Below are 27750 nucleotides of genomic sequence, written 5' to 3'. Positions count from 1 at the left end.
TGCTCTGTCAAAGTGAGAAAGACATCAAAGCTGGGTCACCACATTGAATTCAGAAGAGGGAGGTCCTGGCTCCTAGAGTATACTTATTTTGAGGATGGTATAGGCAAGGTATAGTCCTTTATATAATAAATATAATGTACTTATATTTTCAAAATGCTAAGATTAAAGAATGCTCGAGTTCTCCCACATTTGAATAATATATTCAATAGTCAATACTAGGATGAGAGAACATCAAATGGAAGCAACTTAAAAGTAAACTCAGAACAGGGTTTCAACTGTTTTTAGAGGGTTAGACATTTCAAAGCACTGTTTAGAAACTCACAGAAAACAGTTATTAAAAACATTCCTTAAAACAATCCTTTGTTATGTGAATGGGGCCCACTGTCTTTGAATTTAATGTTTTTGTAAAAATACACATTACAAACAAAAAGGCATTTTATGTACAATGATATGTGTGCTATCAAAATTGACTTGATGCAGTTACGTGCTGCCGTGCATGCATGTACACCCACCTGTGCATAAGATGAACAACAAACACACACACAAAAAGCTTGCCTATTTTAGAATTTGACAAGTGCTAAAGGCTGTTGAGGTTACTGGTTCGCTTACAACTACATACTATTTCCTGCTCAGTGAGACTAGCAATAATGTGCTCTATCTAACGATAAACACAAAACAAGGAAACGCACAGAGTAAGTAAACGAGTAGACAACCACATGACAGAGTGTCATTGTTTAACAGATTTGACTTGATAAAATCAGCAGGGTTGTTTATCGCAAATAACCAACTGAAGCCTACCTCTACCATCACCTCTAAACTGTTTTGCCACAAAACAAGGCAAAAACAACAAAACCAAGTAACATGCAAGATGCTACTCTTCACACATTGACCTAGATGAGAAAATCACCTCTTTGCTCTCACAATACTTGTGTGATCAGTTCTAATAAGCAAGGCAAGTGTTCCCAGCCCCTGTATCAACAGTGTGCTTATATGGAAGTGAAACTTTTGGGTTCTAACTGTTGTTTCACCTGGTGCCAAATGATCCAGGAACACACGTCAACCTAATCCTAACTAATAAAATCACAATTCTACCTAAAACCTTTCACTTAATCCTATTGCTAAAGGTCAATAACAGATTGCAAAATTGCTATTAAGTCTACCCAGTATGACGATTAAAAAAAATATTCTCTAAACAGTACAACAGTTGCCATTCAAAGGTTGGATGTTCCTGGAGCATTTAGTAACAGACCAATCAACCCCCTGCTGTTCAAGCACATGTTATTCAAATAGCTTGAACAGTTTAACTGGTCAGAAGAGCCAGCAATACACTTGGACCTCCCCCAAGTGGCAGTTGAGGTCAGAACAACCAGATGTCACAAAACTAGTTCTTAAAGAGTGGTTGTCCTGTGATGACCTACCATAAATGTCATAATAATTTAAGGTACATATAGAAGTTTCTTTCAACGATGATCGACCTTAAATCACGCTTTACACAAGCATTATACAAACATAACGTTTGAACACCCTTTTTTTCCCCATTTTATAGTCAATATAGAAAATACAGTATCAATAAAAAAATAACAAATGAATTCTAAAATAAAAAAATACACTTTAATAGTATCTGGAGCTGATCAACTGAAGTTCTACTGTAGATGTATACTGTAACAGCTCAGACACTTTTCATTGGACCCAGTCTCTATCCAGGCACAAGGCCATTACTTCTTACACTGCATTTTAACAGCCCCCAGCCAGATTGTCTGTTTTATTAGGATTGATTTCATCATGAGGTTTAGATGGCTCCGGTGAGAGGAAATAGTTTTTTTTGGTCTTTACCAGGGTGCCCCCCCCCCCCCCCGTCCGGGCAGAGGTACAGTTACAGTCAAGTTATTCTTAGTCCAGATATTTAAAAAATGCAACTTTGGCAAAAAACATTACTGCAAGACCAAAATAATAATCTTAAATGGCAAATTACAGGTATGTACGTAGCTAAGAGTTTTAAGTTACTGTTATTCCTCGAAATCTTGAAATTAGCATTGGGTAGGAAGGAAGCAATGGGTGATTTTTTTAAAGCTTCCTCTGAAGTATAAATGAACTCCTATGAGAACATCTGAATGTTACAAAATGAGAAACTTGACCAACTATTTAAGAACACTGTATAGAACAAAAGTTTAATGTACTCAATTACATTTTCTTTAAATTAGATACAGTTCATTTTAAAAAATAAGCTGATGGCTGTCAATGTCCACAGCCAATTTGGTCTATCTATAGTTGGTTCCTGTCTCAGCATAAAATGACAAGTTTAAACAGTATTTATCATTACTTATGTATGTTTCACCCATCCCCCCCCCCCAAAAAAAACACCTGCTTTTGGAAAACTGCTGATCAACTATAATCAAAGGCAAACTGAATTGAAGATTTCGGTTTTAACCGATAAAAAACATAACCCCCAATACAAAAAAAATTAAATCAATGTTTAGCCAAAAAACATCGGAAAAACGCTGGAAATGTTACTTAATTCACGTTGACTTCACAGCTTTCTCATTTGAAAAAACAAAACAAAAACTACTTCAAAAAAACAAAAACAAACGACTTTTCTGTGCAGTTGAGCAATGTCCCTCCTTCCCAACTACTGAGTGGCAGCAAATTCTACATTTCTATTGGAGACTCCGCTTGCGAGATTTAAAACGAGATTACAATTACAGTAGAAGGCATTTTCACAGGTTTTAAAGCTTTATTACAGTTAGATAGTGAGAATTTAAAACAGAATTCCAAATTGTACTGAAATGCCTTGACACACAAAAACCCCAGAAGAATGTGCCTGTGACCATAATGATTTTGTTGTGGAAGACAGCAAGAAAAGAAGGTACAACTAAGTGAGCAAGTACTGTCGAGTTCATTTTGTGACAGAAAAAAACACCCAATCATTTTGGAAAGTAACCAAAAACAATAATAAATTTCATACAGTATATAAAAAGTGAAAGCCCCCAAAAAAACGATTTACATAAAACTTGAAAATAGCTCAAAATAAGCACTGAAAAATGAAATGAATAAAAAATGAAAAACAGAAGCCCTAGATATATTGTACTTTGGGCCCCAGTAACTTTATGTAGCAGGATTTGTATAATTGCAATTGCCAAATGAATTTCATTTTCCTGATAGTATATATAAAATTAATTCACAGCCCTGCGTCTAAAAGTCTTTTTTTCGCCACGTGCAGTAGAAAACTAGCTGCTAAAGTCCTTTGCCCTGGATTCTCATTGGGTAACTATGATTTGAAATAGAGCCTCATTCTGCAACAGTGTCAGACATTACTGCAAGCTTCATTAATGCCAACTTGACAGCTCAAAGCAAAACCTGAAGTGGCGCCAATGCAAAAAAAAAAAAAAACACATTTTATTTTGCAACAATAACTAAGCAACAATGTGAAACTTGCCACTAAATGACTATGCTCTTAAGTGTTTAACATCTCACAGACTCTAGTGCTAATCATGGTCTGTGAAACCAGCCAAATGACTCTCTTTCTTCAGCGTTATGTCTGAAGCATGTCTTTTTCTTGGATGACAGAACTGGGGTCTCATGAAATAAATCTCAGATGATGGTATCTCTACCATGAAACAACTTCACTTCCATTAACCTCTTTATTAAATTGTAAATTACACAGCACTGTGCACAAATTGATTTTCATTTTAAATGTCTTAGAACTATTACTGAAAGTTTTGCTACTTAATAATTGGTTCCTATTTTTAGCATTGATAAAACACAGCGTTTTTCTGGTTGTCTTAACATTTAATATATTTAAGGTTGTAAACACATTTTTAACTTCCAGCAACATGGGAAACAGCAGGAGACTAAAGAAGTGTATTTTTTTATGTGCTTTACAGCACTTGTGGTCATTTAAGGAGGAATTCAGTGTTTCCCCAAGAAGCTAAGAAATGCAACACAGGTTTCAAATACTGGGGCAGTATTTCAAAGTTAGTTATTGGCCAGAGACTAAACATATTGCATTGCATATATTTTTTAACTACATTCTTGGAGGTGCAAGTTTATTTCTAATAAAAAGCGAGTATGTTAGTAACATGCATCACCCTCCAAAGTTACAAATACAAAATTAGAGCTACTAGAATAATGAAAAAGAAGCTCACCAAGACCTATAGCCACTGTACAAGTAAAACTGTACATAAGGACGTCAAAACAGGCTCCTTTATGTATCCCCAGATTTGGACCCCCTCACAACTTAGGAATATCCTGAGCAAGTTCTATCACAATTGGATAAGTGGTTTGCTAGATATTTAGAACTGCAGCTGTCCAAAACACAAAGGATGTGTTTAATCGATTTAAATTGTTTCTATATTACTGAGCAAATAGTAAAGAAATGACCAGATGCTGCTCTTCAAAGGGTTTCAATGTAACATGTCACTTTTTTTTTTTTTTTGGATTAAGAAATAGGACCGATACCACACCTGGGAGATAAAAAGTAATCTTGATTTGCCTGTTGGTGGGACTTTTAGAACAAATAGGTCTTGAGCGAACAAAACAAAACAAAAAATGTTTCTGATTTGTACAAGGCTGTTTCCTGCCAGCCTATTAGAAAAAAAATACCCACACTCATCCATGTATACCCGCTAACCACAAAGAAAAAAAGTTTCCAAGGCGAAATTAATTCAAATAATGTGCATCAATAACACTTTTACCCTGTGCTAATGACAAACACATTACATGCATGTCATAATGCCCTAAACCCACAACACACATGTAGAGGAATATAACCTACTATACAGAAATTATAGTTTACAGATTCCAGTAACTTCACTGTGGCAAAGGGCCATGAAAAACCAAGATACTGTCTTCATACGGACAGGCACACATCTCTACAACACCCCGAACCCGTAATAAACTCAAACCTGAATGAAGAGTACATTAAACGGACTGCACCTTCATGGCTGCTTCTTCATAGTGCCTGAATAATAATAATAATAATAATAATACATCTGTTCTGGAGGTTTTGGCTGGTAAGAGCAGGTGGTCATTTATTAAGCCAGCCATATAAGGATTCTGGTGTAAGTAATACACCAGAATGAATTTCTTAAAGGCACTCTCTCTGTCTATGCTTGATTGGATGGACTTTAAGCTCAAATGACAAGGTTCTTTCTCTGGATTGTCTGACTTGTAATTATGGAAATTTGCTGAGCTGATCTGTTGTGACATCTGTTTATAGGCGACGAAACCTGTGAGCAAAGTATTCAAGATTGAAAGATAGCTGCAATCACAGCACTGTAGCCTAATTTGTACTTGATGAGAGTCACTGTACAAAACTAGGGTTGCTTTTCGTTTAAATTTTGCCTGAACAGACATAGAAATGTGTAGATAACTGAACAAAGCTGTTATGTATCACATGTGTTATAAAATGCCTCCCAATACATATTTTACAGGGTGAATTTTGAGTTTCTGAACACATTTTAATGTTTCCATCTGCACCAAAACAAACAAAAAAAAGTCAAACTCAATCTCATCTTGTTATAATGTCAGATTTCAATCCAATCTGAAATAGAACGTTATACAAACTAGACTGCCTATAAAGTACATGTATGTTTTTCACCTACCCCTAATCATTTCGTAATATATAATTAATTCACTGCCATCCATTCTGTTTAAATGTTCTTCCATCCATGGTTTAAACCCACCTCATCCTTCACACTTGGTGCTCATTTAGGTAACTTTTTCCATCATAGTTACTGAGCTGGAGCGATAACACACAAAGTGTATTTTAGTATACTTTATTTCTTTTTAAAATGAAGATGGCCGTTCAAAACGTGTGAATGCCGAAAATAAATCGAATTTTGTAATCACTTTCAACTCTTTCCCAGTCGTAGATATGGAAAGTACCAGCTAGAAAAAAAGAAGAAGCCAATACGATAGGAGGTTTTTATGAAATCATTTCAAAACTGTTTAATATATCCAGTTATGTGTCAGCTTAATATGGAGATCTATGGAGATAATATGTAACTATCACTATTATCTGCTGTATTATTGAATTGTGGTTTGTCACACTTGAACAAAAATTATTGTATTTCCTGCTCTTATTGTATTACTTGTATTGTAACACTTGAATGTATTTGCTTGCGATTGTAAGTCGCCCTGGATAAGGGCGTCTGCTAAGAAATAAATAATAATAATAATAATAATAATAATAATAATAATAATAATAATAATAATAATATGGAGACTTTGCAATTACACGAACGGTGAAAAGGAAATGTGGTAAAAGCTTGGACTGCAACCTTACTGCCAACCATGCTATACTGTATAGGCATTCTCATGCCATCCACTTCTGAGACTGCAAGTGATTATCAAGCATTTGGGTGCAACTAAAATAGAATCTGATGAAAGTGAATAGGAAAGCAAAACACTGCAGAATTGGTAATTATCTTTCATATTTGTTTACAAAATAGCAATGTGTTTCTTTTTTATTGTTCATCTTGATCAAAATTGTTACATATTATTGTTTTTAAGGGTTCATATTTTAATATTATTCGGTAATCATTTTTAAAACTAAAAGTTGTTGTCGACCTTTAGCCGGATGCTGCCTATAATGCATCAAAAGTCCATATCAAACGAAGTATTTTACTGAAGAGAAAAGATACACGCACACACACACACACCTCCTGCCTTGGCATCCTGTTTTTGACTTTCTTCTTTCTCTCAAAGTTTAAATAGTCACAAACAGCCAGCTAAATCGGTATTTCACACAGGTAATAACACAGTTGTCCATCTCAAACACTTGTAATACAAAATAATACAAAACACCAATAAAATGTAAACTTTAAATAGAAGCTTACACTAAAAAAAATGAATTGCTAGGACACATTTTCTTAATGAAGACCACATAGAAAAACTTTAAAAATAAATGCCAGTTCCCACCACTCCACCCTACCAAACCCTGCTCTTGTTTCAAACACTAGTGCAACTACAAGAAAACAGCTATTAGCAATTGAACACAGTTGGTCAGAGCTCAGAGAAATCCCATCGTTTCTCATTAGTGGGGGAGGCTCCATTTTCTGTCAACACAAAACTGTGTTCATTTCATGGGGAAGATGAAGTGTTCCATTCTGGGAACAAGCTGATTGATTCATCTGGTTGATCCTTTGAGGTCCCTCCATGAGATCATCATTTGCTGATGCTGCACGGTAACAGTAGCCCAGCGAAGCGGCTATACAATGTGCTTACGATTTATGTACAGTGTCCCGTTACACGACCGAGTGCTCGGTGCAGAGAAAATCAAGCTTGTGGAAATCATCTGACAAACTGAATGAACTAGGTGCATGAGTACACTTCATGGTCTGATTGTGATGCTCGGCTGAAACCTATGAAATCATAGGAAGTATCCCAGCTGTTTCTGACAAGTCTGTAGGGGGAGGGAGGGATGGGGGTAGCTGAACATCTGTAAAGTGTTTAAGAGGCTGTCGAACTTGGGATGCAAGCACGCAGTATCCACTTCTGATCCTTTTCATACATGCAGCCATTGACGTTGTGCTACTGCGATGGTCTTCTGAGGCAGAATGCTGGTGAGCCAGAGAAGTTCATGCCAACACAGTGGCTCAATGTTGTGCTTTAGCAATGCGTGTGAAACTCTTCCACACTGCAAGTTTTACAAACCTTATTGCACATGTTTGCACTTTTCTTAGGGATAAAGATAGTGGCTGCACATACTGTAATTACTGTACACTGTGTGTATATAATAAAAGAGGAACATTGTACTGGAATCTCCTTGATAAATGTGAAAATCTCCAGCAGCTCAGACAATATTGCAGGTTTAAACAGCCCATGTTTCTTCCTGTAGTAAATTTACGTAAACAGGATATTTCAAGTTAGGTTAAAGTGTTTGATAAACCACACAATCTGAAGTAACATCAAACAATTAAAGTGTGGCGGCAAGATTCAATAACAAATTAGGCAAAAGAAAGCGAATTTGAACAAAATCGGCTATCGTTGTGTACTTTATGACTATGTAACAGAACAGAAACACATGCAGAAAACTAGGGCATATGAACGATATATAGTAAATGTCACTAATGGTTGTGGGCACAGCAAAGGATTTGTTATGTTATACAAACCAATAAGTTCACGATATGTGGAAACATACGTTGCATTACATCAACTGTTTAAAAAACTACGGTGACGCTAAACTAAACCATTTGCAGAAGAAAACAGAAATCTACAAGAACATTATGGACAATAACAAACTTTTTTTTTTTTTTTACTTTGCTTTAGAATAGTTTTGTTATAAGCAAGTTTTACATTAGAGAACACTGGAGTCCCAGATGCGCCTTGAAAATGCTGCAAAGTCAATTATAATTACACAACATTAAAAGGAATAACTCAAGACTGCTTTCCACAGTTTAGGGTGGATATAATGCAGTTGGCACGGTTATCCCCAAAACACCTTCTCAGCCTTAGAGCAGACAGGACAGAAATGTCTCCATTACCTTTCGGAGACCTGCAGGGAGTATTGCAGACTGACTGTTCGTATGGGTTTGTTTTAAAGGGCTTCACTACTTGCACAGTTGGAAGCTGTGGAATTACTAAATGGTTTGTTTGGTATGCAATGCCAAGCTTATCCCCTCCAAGCTAAAATACAGTATTTTAAATTGTGTATGTCACTGAAAATGTTGGGGTGTGCTGGCGAGAACCCCATTACCACTTTTTTTTTTTTAAATCAACATATGTTACATGTGAGACTTTCAAAAGAAGAGGTTCCACTACTGAATACAAGGTTTTTAAATCAATTTTCATAGCCCTAGAATTATCATCCACCACTTGGATCATTGCAGGAAAACAGAATGGCACAACATACAGGAGGTGAAGTTCTTTTTGGAAGTGAGTTCTCTGAAGCAGGCCTGGGACCAATTACAATTACCGTTCTATTCTGTTCAATTACAGTTACAATTATGCTGCAGTAATTACAAATTACACTAAAAAGTTACATAAAGAACTACAGTACACCCATTAATATGTTTACTCTATTCTAAATAACCAAACAATTATCACAGGTACAAATACAGAAACATACTATATGATTTATTTTATTTTATTTTTTTTAAACAAACGGGATCACCAAAAGTGGTTCAAAATACAAGAATAATGATCGAATTACAAACAAATGTGCAATGGAACTGTAATCGATCAATTATACGGTATAATTCACATTCCACAGGTGTGCTAATGTTCAACACTTACAATAATGATGTCATTTGAATGAATTTCGAGTTGCACAATTATACTTGTAACTGACCTGCTCTGGAGTGTTGGGATACTTCTGAAGAAATTGTGTTAGAAAAATGTATGAAGAAAACACACATTTCATGGACTACTCCTTTCTTGTCTTCAAACATGTTTTGCATTTCTTTTCAAGACTTTCCATTTTTTAGCCTAAACATTAACAATGCTTACATAATAAACAAAAGATGTCCATGAAGAAATTTAGAAAATTATTTAAAACACTAAAAACAATGAGATACTGGACCAAATTCCTTCTTACCAAACCCACAAATACTGCCGACAGTAGGTCTGTTACATGACCACCGTGTAGGTGTCCTGAACCTATTGTATTAGTTGAAAGGGAGTTTTTGTTGTCTGCTGAGAATTCTCCAGTTTAAATATGTGCGCATTCTTGTCCCCAGTTGTTTAGTATAATGCATTTTCTTGAGTGTTTGGTAGCTATTTTTGACTTAGCAATATAAACACACAAGTGGAAGTGCAAAGTTCAAACTCCATACTGGCTGTAAGTGAATGTGTTTAACCCTTTCAGTAACATCTAACCACTTGTTCTGCAGGCTCCGACATTTTAACACCATCAATCAGCAATGTCACCAGTTAACCTATAGCTATAATGACATTTTAAAAACACGCGTTTTCTTTTCTCCAGTAACATGCACCAATAGAGTATTTAAATGTAGCAATCCACTAGTTCTGAATGCCAACCTTTTTCTTGGAATTTGACTCTGATTCCCTGGAAAGCACCGACAGGATGTACTACCCCTGTGAACCCCTGTGCTTCTATTGCACTTTTTTTTCTGGGATTCCAAAGTATTTGGTGTCTTGCTTGCAACTTATTCAGAATGCTGCTGTAAGAATTCTAACTAAAACCAGAAAAGGTGAACATGTTACTCCTGTCTTGGCCTCCTTCCACAGGCTTCCTGTGCAGTTTTGAATTGATTTTAAGATTTTATTTTTAACTTATAAAGCCCTTAATGGATTAGCACCCATTTATTTATAAGTTGCTGTTGATCCCATACATTCCTTAACAGAATCTTAGATCTCAGGATGCAGGGCTCTTGGTTATTCCAAGGGTAAATACAAACAGTATGTGAGAAAGGGCCTTTGCTTATAAGGCTCCTACATTATGGAACACTCTGCCTTTTTTTGTCAGAGAAGCTAGGAGTCTTGTTGTTTTTTAGTCAAGATTGAAGGCTTATTTATATTCACAGGCCTTTTTATTATAGTCTATTTATTATTATTGGTTTTTTTTTTTAATATACATGATTGGAAATATATTTAATTTTATTTAAAATAGTCTTTTTATTATAATCTTTTTTATGCTGTTTTAATGTTTTATTATGCTGTGTGTATTATGTTTTCTAGAGATATCTGATTGCCACTTAACCAGTCCTCCAAGGTGCACTTTACTGGTTTATCTCAAATGTCTATCTGGAATCATTCAATACCCAGGTAGGACTCCGCAAACAAGGTCCTGTCTGTGAGTATTTGCATCGTCTCTATAAAAAGGAGCAGTTTTGAACTGTGTTTAATTTAACTTCAATAATTTCAGCATTAGTTCTATGGACATTACACAGGTATTTTTATATTCATCTCTTTTATAATATGCTAAATTTGTGATATTTTGCCAAGAAAATGATCTCAGTCAGTACTGTCTTAAACCAGGAACAAAGAAAGCCTTTTTCTGGGAAAATGTTTAATGCTGCAATTCAGTTTGTATCTGTCAATGCTGTACAATGCAAACCAAATCGATAATCTTTTACAGCACCAAATCATAGGGGACCATTTCTGACAACCTAAAGTACAAGTCAACATAGATTCACTACAGCTGTCAAGAAAGATGCTTCACGCAACTTCAAACTGGGTAAGACAAACCCTGATTTCAGGCTAGGTCTGTACTATCTTACAATGAGGAAGACTTGTGATTTAAAGAAAAACAGCTTTCTGCTTCCTATTTTGAATAACAACAACTTCTGGAACACGTCATTTCAAGCCTAAACCTGAACTGGTACAGCTGTAGATAGATTATGACAAATGTTATAATGAATGTCTTCATAAAAACTGTAAAAACAAAGCTTGTGCAATTTGTTTAGTTAGTAGGGGGGAAAAAAAATAATCTGAACTTTGCCAAAAAAAATTCTAAACATAGAGACAACATTAATGTGTAGTAGAGTATTCAGGATGGAAGCTGAGCAATTAATATCTTGTTGCAGGTTTAATTGCTTAGTCTTTTCTTTTTGGAAAGCATTGGGAAGTGTTCTCAGCTGAGAAACCCCCAGATGTCTCCCATAAACATTTTTCTCCATTACAACAGCCTTTGGCTTCTGAAAGATCACGTTAAAAATACCCTTTTAAACGATCCAGCATGTTCACAGGCACCACTTCAGGCTGATTCCACAATCTCTCCTTCAGCAAGGCAGATCTCTTGTATCGCTCTAAGATTTACTGGCAAGCTACATGCAGACCAGGATGCTTTTTATAACCCCTCTGAAGCATCACTAAAACCATCAATAGGCTCCATTTAGGAGGTCTAAACCTGTGCTGCTTATGGACTTTGGCTAGCTTTGTTTTACTTTACGATGATCAGATTATATTAGATTAGAGACATGATCCGAGGAGCTTGTTGATTAATGACTTAAACTGGGATGAATTAATTTGCTCTTTCCCTTTGGCATGGTGCGTACAAAATGGTAACAGCCATGTTGATACTGAATAGCTACGTATTTAAGCAAGTAAATAAACGGATTAAATGCAAACGTAATCAACTGCAATTGTAAGCAATGTGTTCTTAGGAATTACAATAATGTTTTTTTTTCATGCAAAAGTGTTTTCAAACTAAACGTTTATCTATTTAGTGACTGAGTGCTTACCAATTTTGTGTTCCTTAGGAATTGCTTTACACTAATAAAATGAAAATTAAGGTTTTAAAATATTTTTGCAAGAACAGAAATATCCTGGGTAAATAAGGGGTTAAAACACACATAAGCACACACAGTGAACACATTTTAATAAATTATTGTTATCCTGCATCAATCAAACACAATCCCTTTCACAAAAGCAAGCAATGTCTGTACATTTCTGTAACATACCACAGTACAACCTCACTAACTTGGGGTCTATATTTATTCCATTATTTTCCAGTACAGCATGTTTCATACATTACCTCATGTCTTAGTAATCTAAACCACTCTTTACGGTTACACACAAGAACAGGGTCTGAAACGTTAGTGGAGAAACTGTTTTTTGTTTTTAAATAATGTTTAACCTTGTTGTTACGAAAATGACAATTTAAAAATGATCACAAGCTTAATAGCCTAAATAAAGAGTTGTTGGCCTACTAAAGAATGTGTTACTGAAACTTTGGCTGATTACCAAGCTTGTAAAGTTATTAGCCAGTAATGTGTCTACCAATTAAATATATAAATGTTTTCAACTCAACACAGGAGAGCAGAAGCACACTTTATTTTTCTCAGTTACCTTGAGCTCATCAGTTTTATTTTTTCGGTAATATGAATACATTTTTATATTTCATCTTTCCATTAAAAAAAAACAGTTTAACTATAAAGTAATTTGATTTATAGTTGAAACCATAAAACACATTGCAACTAGAAGATACAATCCAAAAAAGGCCATTCCTCTGTTGGAATCCTAACGAGTTGTTGAGTCACTTTGGGGTTTTCCACTTCCCATATACCACCTGCTTGGAAAGCTACAGTACGGATTGGAAACTTATGTCTACATGTCTGCCTGAGCTGCTGCATTCCTTGGTGACCTATTGGAAATTAATCTCTGTTTTATGAAAACTCTTTGGTTGTGCTCGATGATCTTAGAGTGTGACGTCATGACCAACCCCAATTTAATAATGTGGTCTTTCTGTTTCTCTGAGTTAAAGATGCAGTATGCCTCACTAACATTTAGCTCTCAGAATTAGCTTAAAGAATATTTTTTTCTTTTTTTACATCATACATATTAGTGAATGCAGACAGTGTGAAGAACAATTATTATGATAATAATCTGTAACACTATTTTTGGAGGCGGTAGTTTGTGGATTCAATGAAGTACTTTTTTCCAGAACAACCAGGCAAACTTTACTTATTCTGAAAAACAATGGAAAAATGTAACTGGGTGTCTCTACCACTCTGGTAGGCAAGGGTTTTTAAAAATGCTTTAACCCTCCCAAACACTCTACTTGGATATGTGTTTCCCTGAGCTTAACAATGACAGCACAGCACAGCACATATGAGTCAAATGCTGACTCACGTTTTCCACTACTATATATTTATCTTAGGGCTCTTTGGAGAATTAAAAGTGCAATGAAGTGACTCCCCTTTCCATAAAGATGCATGCCAACATGACTTGGTTACAACCTCTAACTACAAGATCAGAAGAAAAAAATAATAGATAAATGACAATAGTGATAAAGATTTCTTGCCGAAACATTTTGTCAAAGAAATGTACTAGTTTAGTGACAAATATAACTATAACTTTTTTTTCATATTAAAGCTTTAATTCTGCTTTCATATGACATCACTCTAAAGAATCAGTTCTGCTTAAATTGAGAAAACTTTAGTAAACAGGGAAATATTTCAAACATGTTTCAGAGCTAAATTTGGAAAAGTACTTTCAAATCATTCTGAAAAAAAAGTGAAACAAGGTTCCAGACAATAGATACTTCAATAGCGCACGGCACAGTGTGTTTTAGGATAGAGGGGGCAGCTGCAAGGTATAAACTACATAAATGTTGCTATTAAACACATAAAAGTCTCCATGTTGCATTCATAGATTGGCCTGAATAAACTTGTATGGCGCTGCCATAGCAACACTTAGTAATTATTATGGCAGCACAACAGACTTTGTTAATTTAGACTGGAGTATAAATAAAAATGAACTTTACATGAAACAAAGGAAAATATTGATTTTTTAAAACTGCGAAAAACAGAAACATGTTTATCCACCTACTTCTACCTATGGCTGGTTACCATGGAAATTATCCATAGGTCAACCAACAAGAACCTTTGATCTTGTGAGAAAATCTCAGACTGCTATTCTAACCTTGGCATTTGCACATTTTTTTTTTTTTGTTGCATACTTCTGACTGCAAGCATTCCACATGGATAAGATTTGATATAAAAAAACGAACCATTAAAAAAAATATGTGATATGACAAAACAGATTTTTTTTTGTTTTTTGTAAAACAACTCTGAGAAAAGTAGTAAGAGGCGAGTCCTTCAAGGACAAGCACACTTGTTGTTACTGTAGTGTTTGTCAGGGTTGTATTTAATGGCCCTGTACACTTGTCTGCGGCTCTACAGAATGGAGGTGAGATTTAACTGCTTCTGAATCCATTTATTTACAGTAACAGCAGGCGATGACATTGGAGGCTGTTGTAAGAAAACCTGTAAAAACAGTACAAATATTAAGTGACTGTGTTAGTTTAATGAGTAACCCTACAAGGTTTTTAAACCACTGGCAGAATAAATATGTATTTTTTTATTTAACCAGGAAAGTTCCATAGAGATTAAAATCTCTTTTACAAGGGAGACCTGGCATATACCAAACACACACACACACACCCACACACACACACACACACACACACACTCAAATGATCATAACCAATACAAAACACCTGCATTGGACATTATTAGGCCTGTTTAGGAATTTCAGGAAATGCATGATGTTGATATATTTTTAGGAGGAAGAATAACAATAATCAATAACATGTTCAAGTATTTGTGCTAGAGCATGTCATTTATCCAGACTGCTTAGTAACCATGTGGAGCTTTTACAAGCAGGTAATTGAAGCACTGGCAGCACTATCCATCATATTAAAAAGACATAAATCACATGAAAAATACATTGATAAAAAATGGTATTGACGGAATACAATATGGAAATGTGTATGACTGATTTTACACTTTATCTATGCTATTGAACAAGAGACATTATGATAGTTATATTTGGAGGGGGGATCTTGCCCTTTACAAATGAATTGTGAAAATATGTACATCTGGGTATTTAAAGCTGTAGTGCTCAATAATTCATATATGCATATATAGTTTAAGGTTTTAATAAGTATTTATTTTAACCTGTTGTCATAAAGTATAAAGTTTGAGCTGTATTGGTCCTTAAAAAAAACATGTATTGTTTTCAAAGTATTCCTCGGAAGATATCCAAGCTGGTATGCCAACCTAAAAAAGACAACCGTATTAAAAGATGTTCCGTCAGTTTTGTTGGGATAAGTACTTAAGTGCGATTGGAATGTAGGGTATCTGTGACAGGGCAAGAGGGAGACAGCTGGAGGGAGGCTGCCGGTGTGACAGCTGTTTTAAATGCACAGCTGCCTTTAACGTTACAACTGCCAATTCAGAGTCAAGTAAGTGTTCTTATATAACCTAGAACACCCCCATCACTGCCCTGAAAAACAACCCCTGCAATAGTAAACCATGCATGCGAACGCAATTATTATTATTATTATCCAAATGATCACAATTTGTGAAGTACAATGCGCACGTAATTGCATTGGTTATACACTAGTACAGAGCTCAAGCAAGTTGTAAGATTTTGAATCTTTCTGCAACAAGTAAGTTTACAGAAAGGTCATCTTAGGGTTATATATAAACTAATTTCAATGTTTTAGGCCTTCCTAAAAATAGGTATAAATACAGAACATGTATCTCCTGGTTTGTTGTTTTGAGCGGCGTTGACATTTCCTGTACTCTATAACTGCGGTCTTCCTAAGTCCTGCATACAGATCTTCAGTGTTGAAAGAGTTAACTAACAGAAGCTACAAGGTTATAACAAATACAAGCGGCAACATATTGGCGGGTACAGAAAGAAGGGAATGGAATTGCATTCACAGCTATATCGAATAAACTATATCGTTAAAACTTTTGACGCACCATCGTCTCAATTGTAAAATACTGTAGCCTGAAGTCAAACTAGTTGTTTTGTTTGTTTTTTTTTTTACCGGGTGGGGCGTTTCAGAGCTGAATTGGTGTTTTCAAATACCTCAGACATTAGGAGAAAAAATAAAAAAATAAATAAAACAATCGCAGAAAACATTTTATTTTACATTTTAAGACATAAGCGACTGGAATTTACAAAGGGTTTTGTTTGTTTTTTCACTCCTCGACTTTTCTGTTACTAAAGTGTAGCCTGGAGATTGGAGAAACAGAAAGTAATTTGCAGAGTTTGTACACTATCCCCACCCCTTTCTCTGATCGGCGCAGGAAGATTAAACAACAATCTCACTTTTTTTTTCTTAACACGGAGTTATAATAAACTATACACATAATAAGCTATACTTATTATAAATTATTTTATAAGAGCCAACCATTGACAATATTCAAGCATTTGACTACTAAACTAAAAACAAAATTATCAACCGAAAATAAAGATTTCAGATTACATCTCACAAACAGCGTTTAAAAAAATAAAATAAAACAAAAAAATGATCACCGATTAAAAAACGTAATCTGGTCGAGACATAGGCTATATGAATAATGCAAGTGTTTTTATTGCTAAATTTGTCAAAAACAAATGTATTAGCAACATGTCACAGCATAAATAATCTTCACTCCGTAACAAATGTAGCAACAATTGAGTAAAATCATGTGTACTGTGCCACAATTAGTAATTGAATCACAGTACTGGAGAACATGAAATCACAGTCTAAAACAAAAAAATAAATACATAAAGAAATAAAGAAATGTATGCATACAGTATGGCTACAGAAGCAGGAAGTATGAATCAACTTTTAAACCCGCTTAGTTTAACCTGCCCCCCGATTAACCTTATACCTTGATTTATTTTCATGCAAAAAGATACACATTTAATTAAAAAGTGATGTAATGAATTGGTCGCTTTTTCCAACTTTACACAGCCTACGCTACTCATACACAATCTACATACTTACACAACTATTTAATTATAAAATTGTAACCGTTAATAATAATAATAATAATAATAATAATAATAATAATAATAATAATAATAAACAAAAAACATGTTTACAATAAAATTAAATTTATGTTCCGTTTTTGACATGAACATAAGTAAAACAGTGATTTAGTGAAAAACGACATGTTTTCATAATATCTCAGTCTACTCTCCACCCATCCCTAATCAGATAACTTTAAAAATCTCCAGGTTTAAGCAATGAAATACCCCTACATGTATAATGTAGGCCCAGGCTACCAGTACTGGTCTCTCATTCCCCAGAAGCGGGGTTCCGTTCATCCCTCATTCCAAGGCATCCCCGACCCTGTCACCCCCCGGAGCAGCGTGGTGGAATCGGATTCCAGCAGATTACTGACCTGGATGAATTGGATAGTAAGAGCTGATTTCCCGACGCCACCGCCTCCTACCACAACCAGCCGATACTTCTCCTGCACCGAGCGGTCCTTCCAGCCTGCCATCGGGGATCCCTATTACAACTCACCGCCGTCCTCGTAACACTCAATAAACACCCAGTTTTAGACAGGCCGGTGCAATTCAATAAATGCTTGAAGGAGAAAAATTTGAAATCCGCTTGGAAAATAAATATGAGATGTATTTTCTTTCTTTAAAAAAAAAACAAAAATCTGTATAAATACGTCTATCAGGAGGTTGCTACTAGCATTGAGTCGGTCCCTTCGCCTTCTCCACTGTATACTCAAACTGCAGCGCTGTACTAAAAATGAAACAAGATAGGGGGATCACTTACTACAAATGGCAATCGCTAGGGGCACTTCCACAGCCAAACGAAGTATTTAATATTTATGAGCTCTATGTTAAAAGTATGTTGCACATTTTTTGAAGGTTTTTGTGTGTGTGTGTGTGTGTGTATTATGTTTAGTTATGTATATATATAGATATATATGTATATATATATAGATGGGTTGTATATACAGACATCTGGGCTTAGTTGTAACCAAGAGGCCATATGAACACACATTATTGATTGTTTCAAGCCCTAAACAGTATATTTTTAGTGTGTTGTTATCCCTGAAAAAAATCAGAATGTCCAAGTGAAATTGCCTCGTGTGTGAGACAGTGCAAAACTGTATCCCTTCACAAGGAGCCAAGATGCTCAATATGTTTAGACAGTGTTCCTCTGTAAACTTAAACAATAAACTGCTGTTTTAGACAACTGAAAGTGGATACCTTGCTGATTGTTTTTCTGTGCATTATTTAGTAGATAACTGCTTTGCATTCTACTCTATCACAAAGCAGATTGTGATTATACCGCACCTCTGGGCTTAATATGGGAAGAAAATGTTTCCAGTAGTGCTCCTTGGCAAGTTTTCTATCTATATAATTATATATATTAAGCACAATGTGTGTGTGTGTGTGTGTGTGTGTGTGTGTGTGTGTGTGTATGCTTTACCATGACTAGGTATTCTTTACAATGCTTACCTATGCTTTATTACAATGTTCTATGCTTTTACTATGCTAACATTTTATAAGGGTCCTTAAAGGAAATGCTAGGTTAGATGTTGTTTGTTTGTAGATCTTGCCACTCGCAGTTTTTTTTATAAACTATCTTGGATAAATGAATACCAGGAAATCACTATTAAAATATATTGTAGATCATTAAGATGCTCATGGCTGCTGGGTTCTCAGTGGGTTGCTTGTTGCTTGGCCCTGTTTGGTCGATGTACTGTCCAATGCTTGTGTTCCTCAAAGTGGCCTATCTTAAGGCAAGCAGATGACTGGGTTTAGCTCAGTAAATTGACAGCTGAATTGGTGCCGCTCCAATGACTGATTCTAGCGCTGTAATGGAAGATGAAAGGAATAATTGTGTCGAAAAATATTATTATTATTTTATTACTGTATTATTTGTGAAATATATTATTTATTTAAATTTGTACTTTTGGAGGCTGTAGAATTATATCCACAAGGGAGCGCAGAATAACAGGTAATTCCTAGAGACAGGTCGATTTAACCCTTAGGGAGGTTTTTGCTTTGTATACTCTATGTTCACCTCGCTTCTGTTCAATAAACTTAGCATTGATCAGGAGTTTGTTTGCATAATCTTTTCTCTTCATTATACCTATGTTTACAATTGCAGGAGAGCTTGCACAGACAAACAAAGCCCCTGGTAGCTATTAAAACAAAAACAGCCAGAAGGGTAAAGTATGAAACTGTCATGTGATAAGAGTAGCATATAAACTGCCTTGAATACAATTTCAGTGTACAGCTTGCATCATTCATTGTTATTGAGTGTATTGAATGGGTCAGTATTTTTTTTTGGCAGTTTTGTACATTTTTAGCGAACCATTGTATCAAGTGACAAAGGTCTACGCTGTGTGTGGCCAGTCTAAATTGGGCTATGCCAGCGTTGTCTTACATGTGACTCCAGTTAGCGTCCTTTGCGACTGGTGAGCAAGGACTTTCCTTTATAACTGCCTCAGCAGGGAAGTCATTATTACTCTATATTTTAATAGAGGCACACCATAAAGTAACTGGAGAATGTACTGACAATACCCCTCCCCCCATGATAGTAATATGGTATATAAATCTGTTAAAGGTTCTGTCTCACAGACACGTCTTAAACCACAGCAGGGGTGGTATGGACGGGTGGGAACACTTTTCATGGAATTGTTTGTGAGGTTCCAGCAATTGAAAGAGCAAACTAGACAACTGTAATTCACAGTGTGTGTAAAATGGGAAGTAGCCCATGCTAATTTCAGGAGCAGGTGTACGTTGTGAAGTATTTTGTTTTTAATTTCATTTCCCTTTCCTGGCAGCTATTATTTCTAGAATTTATAAGGCACCTATTTGGAAATCTATTGTGAAAATTACCCGGGTGACTGTGGGGGAATGGTAATCTGTGATTAGTTTCTTTACATTACTCTACAACAGCCTGTGCATAGCGACCTGTTTTAGATTCAAGTGCCTATAGAGATTAGGATACCCCTATAATGCCAGTGCCCAGTTTACCTGAACCATTAGAAGACCTGCAGTGGCCTATAGTACTTAGTACTCAGGTAATGTTTCGGATTTACTAATGTATTGTGCTGATGCTGTTGTTTCCATTAAAATATTACTGTGGTACAATTCATGTGTCATTATTGGAGCCATTGCAGCACCTTCCAGAACTGAACAACAGCAATACTGTCCAATGTTATCAATATTTAAAACATCATGTACGTACTAAATACCTTAATGCTGCTGTATTAGTCGTTTAAGGAACATGTCTTTGTTTAACAGGAAAAAAGTGCTGTTTAAGTCACCAAAATCTATGTTTATGTGTAGCGTTCCGATTTTGGTGTTTTTACTGTTTTCAGGTTAAATTGAGTAAAACTTTTTAATAAAATAAGATACGCACTGGATCCTGTGGGATGTGGAATGTGGGTGAAACCAGGGTCTGTTTTTATTATTCCTTTATAAAATGATCCTGATCATTGTTTGAGAAAATATAATTAATGTATAATAATGCCACACCATTAATGAAGGGATCTGTCAAGTCATAACACTGTTTTATGGTAAAATCATGCAATTTAGCATCAGAACCCCTCTTTATCTAGGGGTTGTTTATTATGACTGTAGTTGAACTGTACAGATGATTTAATCCTAGTAAATTTCACCTGAAGTCTGTCACCCTAGTTTGAACTGTTGGAATGCTTGGAGACATATTGATTTTAAAGCATTGTATTCCTAGGTTGACCTACGGGTATATAATTGAATTGAACTAAAATGATTAAGAAGTCATTTCAATTAGCAAGGGCTAAAACTCTGACAGTGCAATGCTCCGGGGTCATTACATGGTAATGTTCCCATTAATCCAATTTGGGATTCTCAGAACACCGGAAAGGACAGAGCCTAGTTAGTGATTCCATCCAGTGATCCACTCAGTTTCATCGTCGAGTTTCATCGATCATGATGGTCAGTCATGTTCTTTCGTATAGTCTTTATTCAAGCAGTGCCATGGAATATTTAGTAAATAAATGAATACAGATTCAGAGTAAAAAAGCAAGTTATGCTTTGCAAACAATTTCAGTGATGAAAGGTGCTAGAAATGTGGTGTGTTGTATAACTCTAGCTGTATTTTCAAAATGAAAGTATTCAAGTCATTAGAAGCAACATTATGCCCAAGTTTAAGAAATTACTCAAGCCGGCCATCTGTTCATTCAGTTTGTGTTTCATAACCTTGATCGCTTTATTATTTACACTGTGGCAGTATTTCTGTTTAATTCAATGGAAAAGACCCCAGTTGTGTTATTTAATTATAATACAACTTGAAAATAGATAAACAATAAGCTGTAGAAAGTGTGTTTATTATATAGAAAGATAATTTATTACATTTTAATGTATTTCCATATATACCCTTGCGCTCAATTTAAACCTCTTCCCAAGTTCTACAAATCAGGTGGGTCGACCTCACAGTAATCAATAAACTACTTTTTACTTTTAACCTCCGTTATCAATGAATGCAATATAAAGAGATAAAGAAATTCATGAGTGCGGACATCCAGAATGCTAAATGTTACATTTAAATATATAGCGTATATTATTGAATTTTACTGACACCAATACTGAACGAATTTCTCACATATACTGTACAAGTGTGTTAAGTTGTCTCATTGTACATTAGTTTAAAGGAGGGATTCATGTGTGCTGTCTGGTGTTTTTAATGTTGCCTGTTTTTACAGCTGATCAGCCCGTTTCTCACACCCTTCTTCAGCTGTTATTACAGGCCTGACTGTTATGTTTCACACTGTTGACTTCAGTTTACATAAGCCACACTTGATGGGCTCACTTGTGTTACAGTAATGCACATCATTTTGGCAGCCCAGAAGGGGGAAGTTTTCCAGATCCTCAGAGACTGCAGCAGGTCAACGCACTAAACAGTAGTGCATCTGGACACACTCAAGCATATTTTAATTGCTTTTGGCAATCATACTATTTGCATCTTTTCCTAATATTGTTTCTGTATTGACTCATTTCAATACTGTTTAACAGGGGTGATTGTTCTCTGAGATTAGGGGTCAACAGCAAGGGCAAATAAAAACAAAACTTAACTGAATTAAACTGGCAACAAACTACTCCAACAATGCTCCAACTGCTCTTTCCTGCTACGGTTTCTTGCTAGTTTTAAAATTGGCTTACTCCTCTCCCTTGCCTTTGCTCTTATTGAGGAATGGGACACCACTGTACATTCTGTTTCAGGTACCAGGTTTTAGAAGGAGTGGTGAAGTGCCTCAAAGGGGTTTCAAAATAACTTCCTCTCAAAGCCTGTGCCGAAAATGTTAGTTCTTAGTGTGTCCCTATAAAATGTTCATAAATAAATATCTCCTTTTTTCTTTGCTTAGAGTTTTGTTCTGCTAACTTGAGCTAGATCTGAGCTTGCAGATGACATCCATAACCTGGCAGTAGCTTGAGTGTCTGATAAGTTATTATAATGCCAGAGTGGCTAGATTGCAAGTAAAGAGGCAGCTTGTTTGACTGCAATTCAAACTTTGCCCTTGGGGAATACATACCAACTGGACAGTGAAATCAGACTGCTTACTTACGAAGCTGCATCAAATTCTAAACTACTGGAGAAACAATTAATAAACTATTACTAAGGAATCATATTTAAAATGGAACATGTTTGTGAGGCACTGCAGCTTACAATGACTGAAACAGACAGGATATAATTAAACTGCGTTGAGGAGAAAGACACTGCATTCACTCTGTTGTATTGTAATTATGTAGTGTAGTATTTTTCCCAATATCTATAGGTCTTGTTCTGCTTTAGGTCGTCACTGGCTGTTTTGTAGTTGCTGAATCAATAGGTTTCAATTGACTCCCACACCGTAACACACTAGCTCAGGAATTCAAGGAATTTCAATTAACTCTGTTCCCCAGCAAGCAAGACCTCCTGGTACAGTCAAGGTTTTAGGAGTGGGAAGTTTTTTTTTTTTTTTTTTTTTTTAAATAATTTCCTTGGCAAATAAATGTGTTTTTTGACTCTAACAATACACCATTCTCTCATATTTTATGAGCACCATCTCAGTCTACCTAACAATCCATTTTAAAGTATCTATATTATATTTAAGTTCTGAAGTTTTTTTTTGTTTTTTTTTTTCAAAAGAAGACACCAAACCATCTAGTTTAATAAAAGCTAAATCTTTTTTTTGCTGGCCTTGAGAAGAAAAACATTAATACTCAAAGAAACTGAATTAAAGGAGAAACGTTTCGATGTCTTCAAATGCAGGAATATCTGAATATTTCCTAATCTTTTGGAAGGTGTTACTATTTTGGCTTGACCCCTGAGTGACACCAGGAGACCATAATTGCATTTCTATTAATATTTAAAAAAAAAAAAAAATCTAAAAATGCGAAAGGATAATACACTTCGTTGATTTCTACTTAATTCTTTTTTTTGTTTGATTGTTTTTATTTACTTGTACGTTTATTGTCTTGTCCATTTAGGTCACACGTGATGTGAAGATAAAAAGGTTAGGTAGACCAGACTGAAGGTTATGTTGGAATTCACCTTTTGTGCTTTGTAGTTAATCAGTTGACTATTGCATTCAGAGATCTCTTAAGTTATCAGAAGGTCTTTTTAATTGCAGCACATCAAACAACTTTAGCATTCTTCAGGGACAGCTATTCCCCATTGTCAAGCCAGCCCTTTTACTCCGCTTCAAAAGGCATCCTCAAGTAGGTATGATCAGAAAATATAACAGCGAGGCAACCGAATGACTGCACTTCATAACCGTTACCTAAGCTTTGAGTTCACCTGCTCTGCATTTTTCCATTCATCTCGGGCACTACAATGTAATCTCCAGTCGGACATGTTAAAAAATAAAGTTACTATGTACGTTCCTAGAGAGATGGATTTTAACTCTTTCGTCTCTTTTTTAAGTTGCTCCAGAGGAATGCCTATTCAAAATAAAATAATGAAAAATGTGAATCAATTTTTTTTTGTGGCAGGGTTTCAGCAGGGAAAAGTATTTTCTATTGAAATCTTCTTTCCTGCTTTTCTGTTATGTGTAGTTTAACTTTCTATTTGCAGTTATTAAAATGATTACTTTTTTAAAATGTTTTTCTAGCCATTGATCTGCAGTGTGCAATAGCTACCGTTACGCACATTTCTTGAAAAGACCTGAAACCCAGAAGGAGCCTTCCTGGACTGGCATCCAAAGATTGTCTTTATTAATTTAAAGGAGTGCTAACCAGTACTATAAAATCCATTTTCTTACACCCGATCAGCTTTATTAATATTATTACTGCTCCCCTTTTATTGTACTGAATATCTCTTAGTTCTTCACTTCTTTTTCTAAGTGCACTGGCTACTGGTGATCACCATCATAGCAATCACTATACACAATGCCAGAGTATTCATGTTTCATGAGCACTATTTAAAAAAATAAAAAAATAATAATCCAATTTAATAATTTTTTAAATCTAATGTCAACTAGAATTTGGTATACAAGACTACACTTGTCACCACTTTAGTTGAAAATGTCCTCACTCTTGTGTCATTAACTATCTATCTAACGACATTTCAACTGAATTTACAGTTCTTTAGAATTAAGCTTTATTTCTGACAGCTGTTTTTTTTTTCTTAATTTTTTTTTTTTTTTTACTGGTAACTCAATTAAATGAGTCTTTCAATACCTCGGACCAAAATAACTCAACTCCGATCTCTATGTTAATTTTGGTAGAAGACACTGAAACTAAAGTTACTTACTGCTGAAAGAGTTAAAACACTAGACTTTACCATGAGCTGTATATTTATCTAAAACACAAGAAAAAAACCTCAAACCCATAATAATGTATTCTTTGTTACTGCTGATCTAAATAAATCAAATATTTCCTCAAAGGGCTTATTTTAGGAAAGGAACAGTCGTTTCCTTATGTGGTTATTTACACCCACACTACAGCAAGAGATCAATAGAAAGAAGACATAGCTATTTATAGTTCTGCATTACATGACGATGAGCTAGAGTTATTTGCATGGTATCAGATTTGTTATGAGGCTAACAGGGAAGATAATGTACCTGTCAAGCAATATAGAGGCATTCAAGGTGAAGATCTAATGCTAAAGCTGCAATGGTTTTGATGTCAAACTAATCAATAAAAAAGGTTCATGAGCTGCACTGTGACTATTGCTCCAAGGATTAGCATAAATCAGCATTAAAATATTGCAATGCTGAGACAGTGCATCAAGTAATGTTTGCAAATAGGTTAACAACTAGCTGTAGTCACTTCTTAAAAGCATGACCTTACCGCTCACCACAGTATTGTAAATTACTAAGATTGTGTTTATTTCTAACAGAGCTGTCATCTTATTCTTACGTCTGCAGTATGTGTGGTTCAGCCTAGATGAAACACACCTCCCTGCATCTGACACCCTACACAATAATGTACTGTGCTATCTGTTCCTGATAAGATGGTACCATTCATCTTAAAACCCCTTTTCCATTTTGTTTGATTGCATGCACAATACTTGGAGAGCTATATATAATATTATATATATATATATATATATATAGATATATATATATATATATATATATATATATATATATATATATATATATAACATGATGTGGGTATATAGTGTACTATAGATTAATATATAGATACTTCTATTTAAATGTGATTATGATGATGAACTGTATTAACTGTAATAAATACTGTAAACTTTACTGAGATCTTTCAGTCTGTTCTGGTGGAATGATTTCTGCAATTATTGTGCTATGCAGCTTAGCAATATTAATGTTTTCTTTACTCAGTTACCAGCAATCCGGGTAGTTTAGCAAATAACACCAATGTATTATGCTGTATAGTTTTTTCTTTTACTTTCTAACAGAGGCACAACAGGGCAGCAGTGTGGAGTAGTGGTTAGGGCTCTGGACTCTTGACCGGAGGGTTGTGGGTTCAATCCCCAGTGGGGGACACTACTGTTGTACCCTTGAGCAAGGTACTTTACCTAGATTGCTCCAGTAAAAACCCAACTGTATAAATGGGTAATTGTATGTAAAAATAATGTGATATCTGTATAATGTGAAATAATGTGATATGTTGTAACAATTGTAAGTCGCCCTGGATAAGGGCGTCTGCTAAGAAATAAATAATAATAATAATAATAATGTGTTATATAAAAAAAAAAAAAAAACTGGCTGCACTCTTTTCCTTGAGCTGGGTTTAGAATGACTGCAGTCCCTACAGCACACCAGCATTGTGGAACCCACGGTTTCGAACAAAACCACCAGTTTCAGAGATGATCCCATGTAATTGTGCCAAATTGTGTGCTCTCTTGTTGAGGTGTATTGCAACAGCCCAGTGACAACTAATTTAGCTGGATTCAAATCCAGTTCACGTCAGGTGGAACGGTATTAACTAAACACCTAAAATCATACATACAAATTGGCAGACTATCATTGTGGAATACCCTCTCTTTAAATGAACTCTCCCAAGTTTCTATCGACTTATCTTTATAATCATTAAACATCAAATAAAGTGCTCCTTAGATAATGTAGGCTCTAAAAATAGTGCTCCATACTGGCACAGTAATACAAGATGAGTAATATGATGGATAGGCTTGACTATGGCCAATCATAACTTTCAATTTCCACACTAAAGCTAGCAAACTATAATTTAGAATGATATGGTCAATGAAAGATTCTTAAAGGCACTGTCATCTGAAAAGCATGTGATGGGGGGGGGGGGGGGGGGGGGAGTAGATTCTTGAAATTCCAAGATAAGTAAAGATTCATAAATGTAGCTTTTGAAGTATACAGTAAATTATGATTTGTGTATCATCTTTCTAGTGGTTTCAAACAGAAATAGATTCTCAAAATTAGGACATTTTCTAGAATAACCAAAAAAGACTGAAACTGTTTTTAACTTCTCATCATCACATGCAGTAACGAACAAAATTTAATTTAAGAGAAAACACAAAGGAATTAAGCAATATTGAATAACAATTTTAATAAATTCGTTTTGACATCTACAGCTTTGAGGAGACAACCATGCTATTGGAGTAAATATCTTGTTTCTCCTGTTCTGCTAAAGTAAAATATAAAATGGCTCTGCTTATTAGAATGATTGTATAGTCACTAAAATATAAATCAGCAGCTAAGATTCAAGGATTTCAAGCCATTGGAAATGAATATTGATAATTCCTTATGATTTGTGGTGTCACTGCTGTACGACACATAGTTCTTGTTGCATCAGCATATCACTTTTCGAAAGTATTACCTGTATAATGTATTAAAGAAAGATAACTGCTCAGTACTCAAAACACTTAATAATTGTTATATATCAAATTATTTTCTTATAATACTAATCAATGGTCAAATGCTACTGAACATAAAACGTGAACAAAAAAGCTTTGGAAAATTTGGAAAATTCCAGGTTTGGAAAATTCGTGAATTTGAGTTTCCAGGATACTGTGGTAAGCTGTTGCATTCTATACTGTAAATCCCCATGCTGCATTTGATTCGATGATCAGCTTTCAATATTTAACTAACATATGTACATAATGACAACACA

At 35.2% G+C, this 27750-nt stretch overlaps 1 protein-coding gene across 1 annotated transcript in view; it reads right to left on the bottom strand.

The window, feature by feature from the left end:
- LOC117435061 (ras-related protein R-Ras2) overlaps positions 1-17959 on the bottom strand; it is a 42558-nt gene extending 24599 nt beyond the window's left edge. Inside the window, exon 1 of the mRNA XM_034057961.3 lies at positions 17592-17959. Within this exon, the coding sequence (XP_033913852.1) occupies positions 17592-17693 (102 nt within the window). The 5' untranslated portion in view covers positions 17694-17959. The remainder of the gene's footprint in view (positions 1-17591) is intronic.
- Between the last annotated feature and the right edge of the window lie 9791 nt (positions 17960-27750).

Source organism: Acipenser ruthenus, chromosome 28 (assembly GCF_902713425.1).
Source record: "Acipenser ruthenus chromosome 28, fAciRut3.2 maternal haplotype, whole genome shotgun sequence".
NCBI classification, from domain to species: Eukaryota; Metazoa; Chordata; class Actinopteri; order Acipenseriformes; family Acipenseridae; genus Acipenser; species Acipenser ruthenus.
This window is presented reverse-complemented; position numbering and strand designations above follow the sequence as displayed.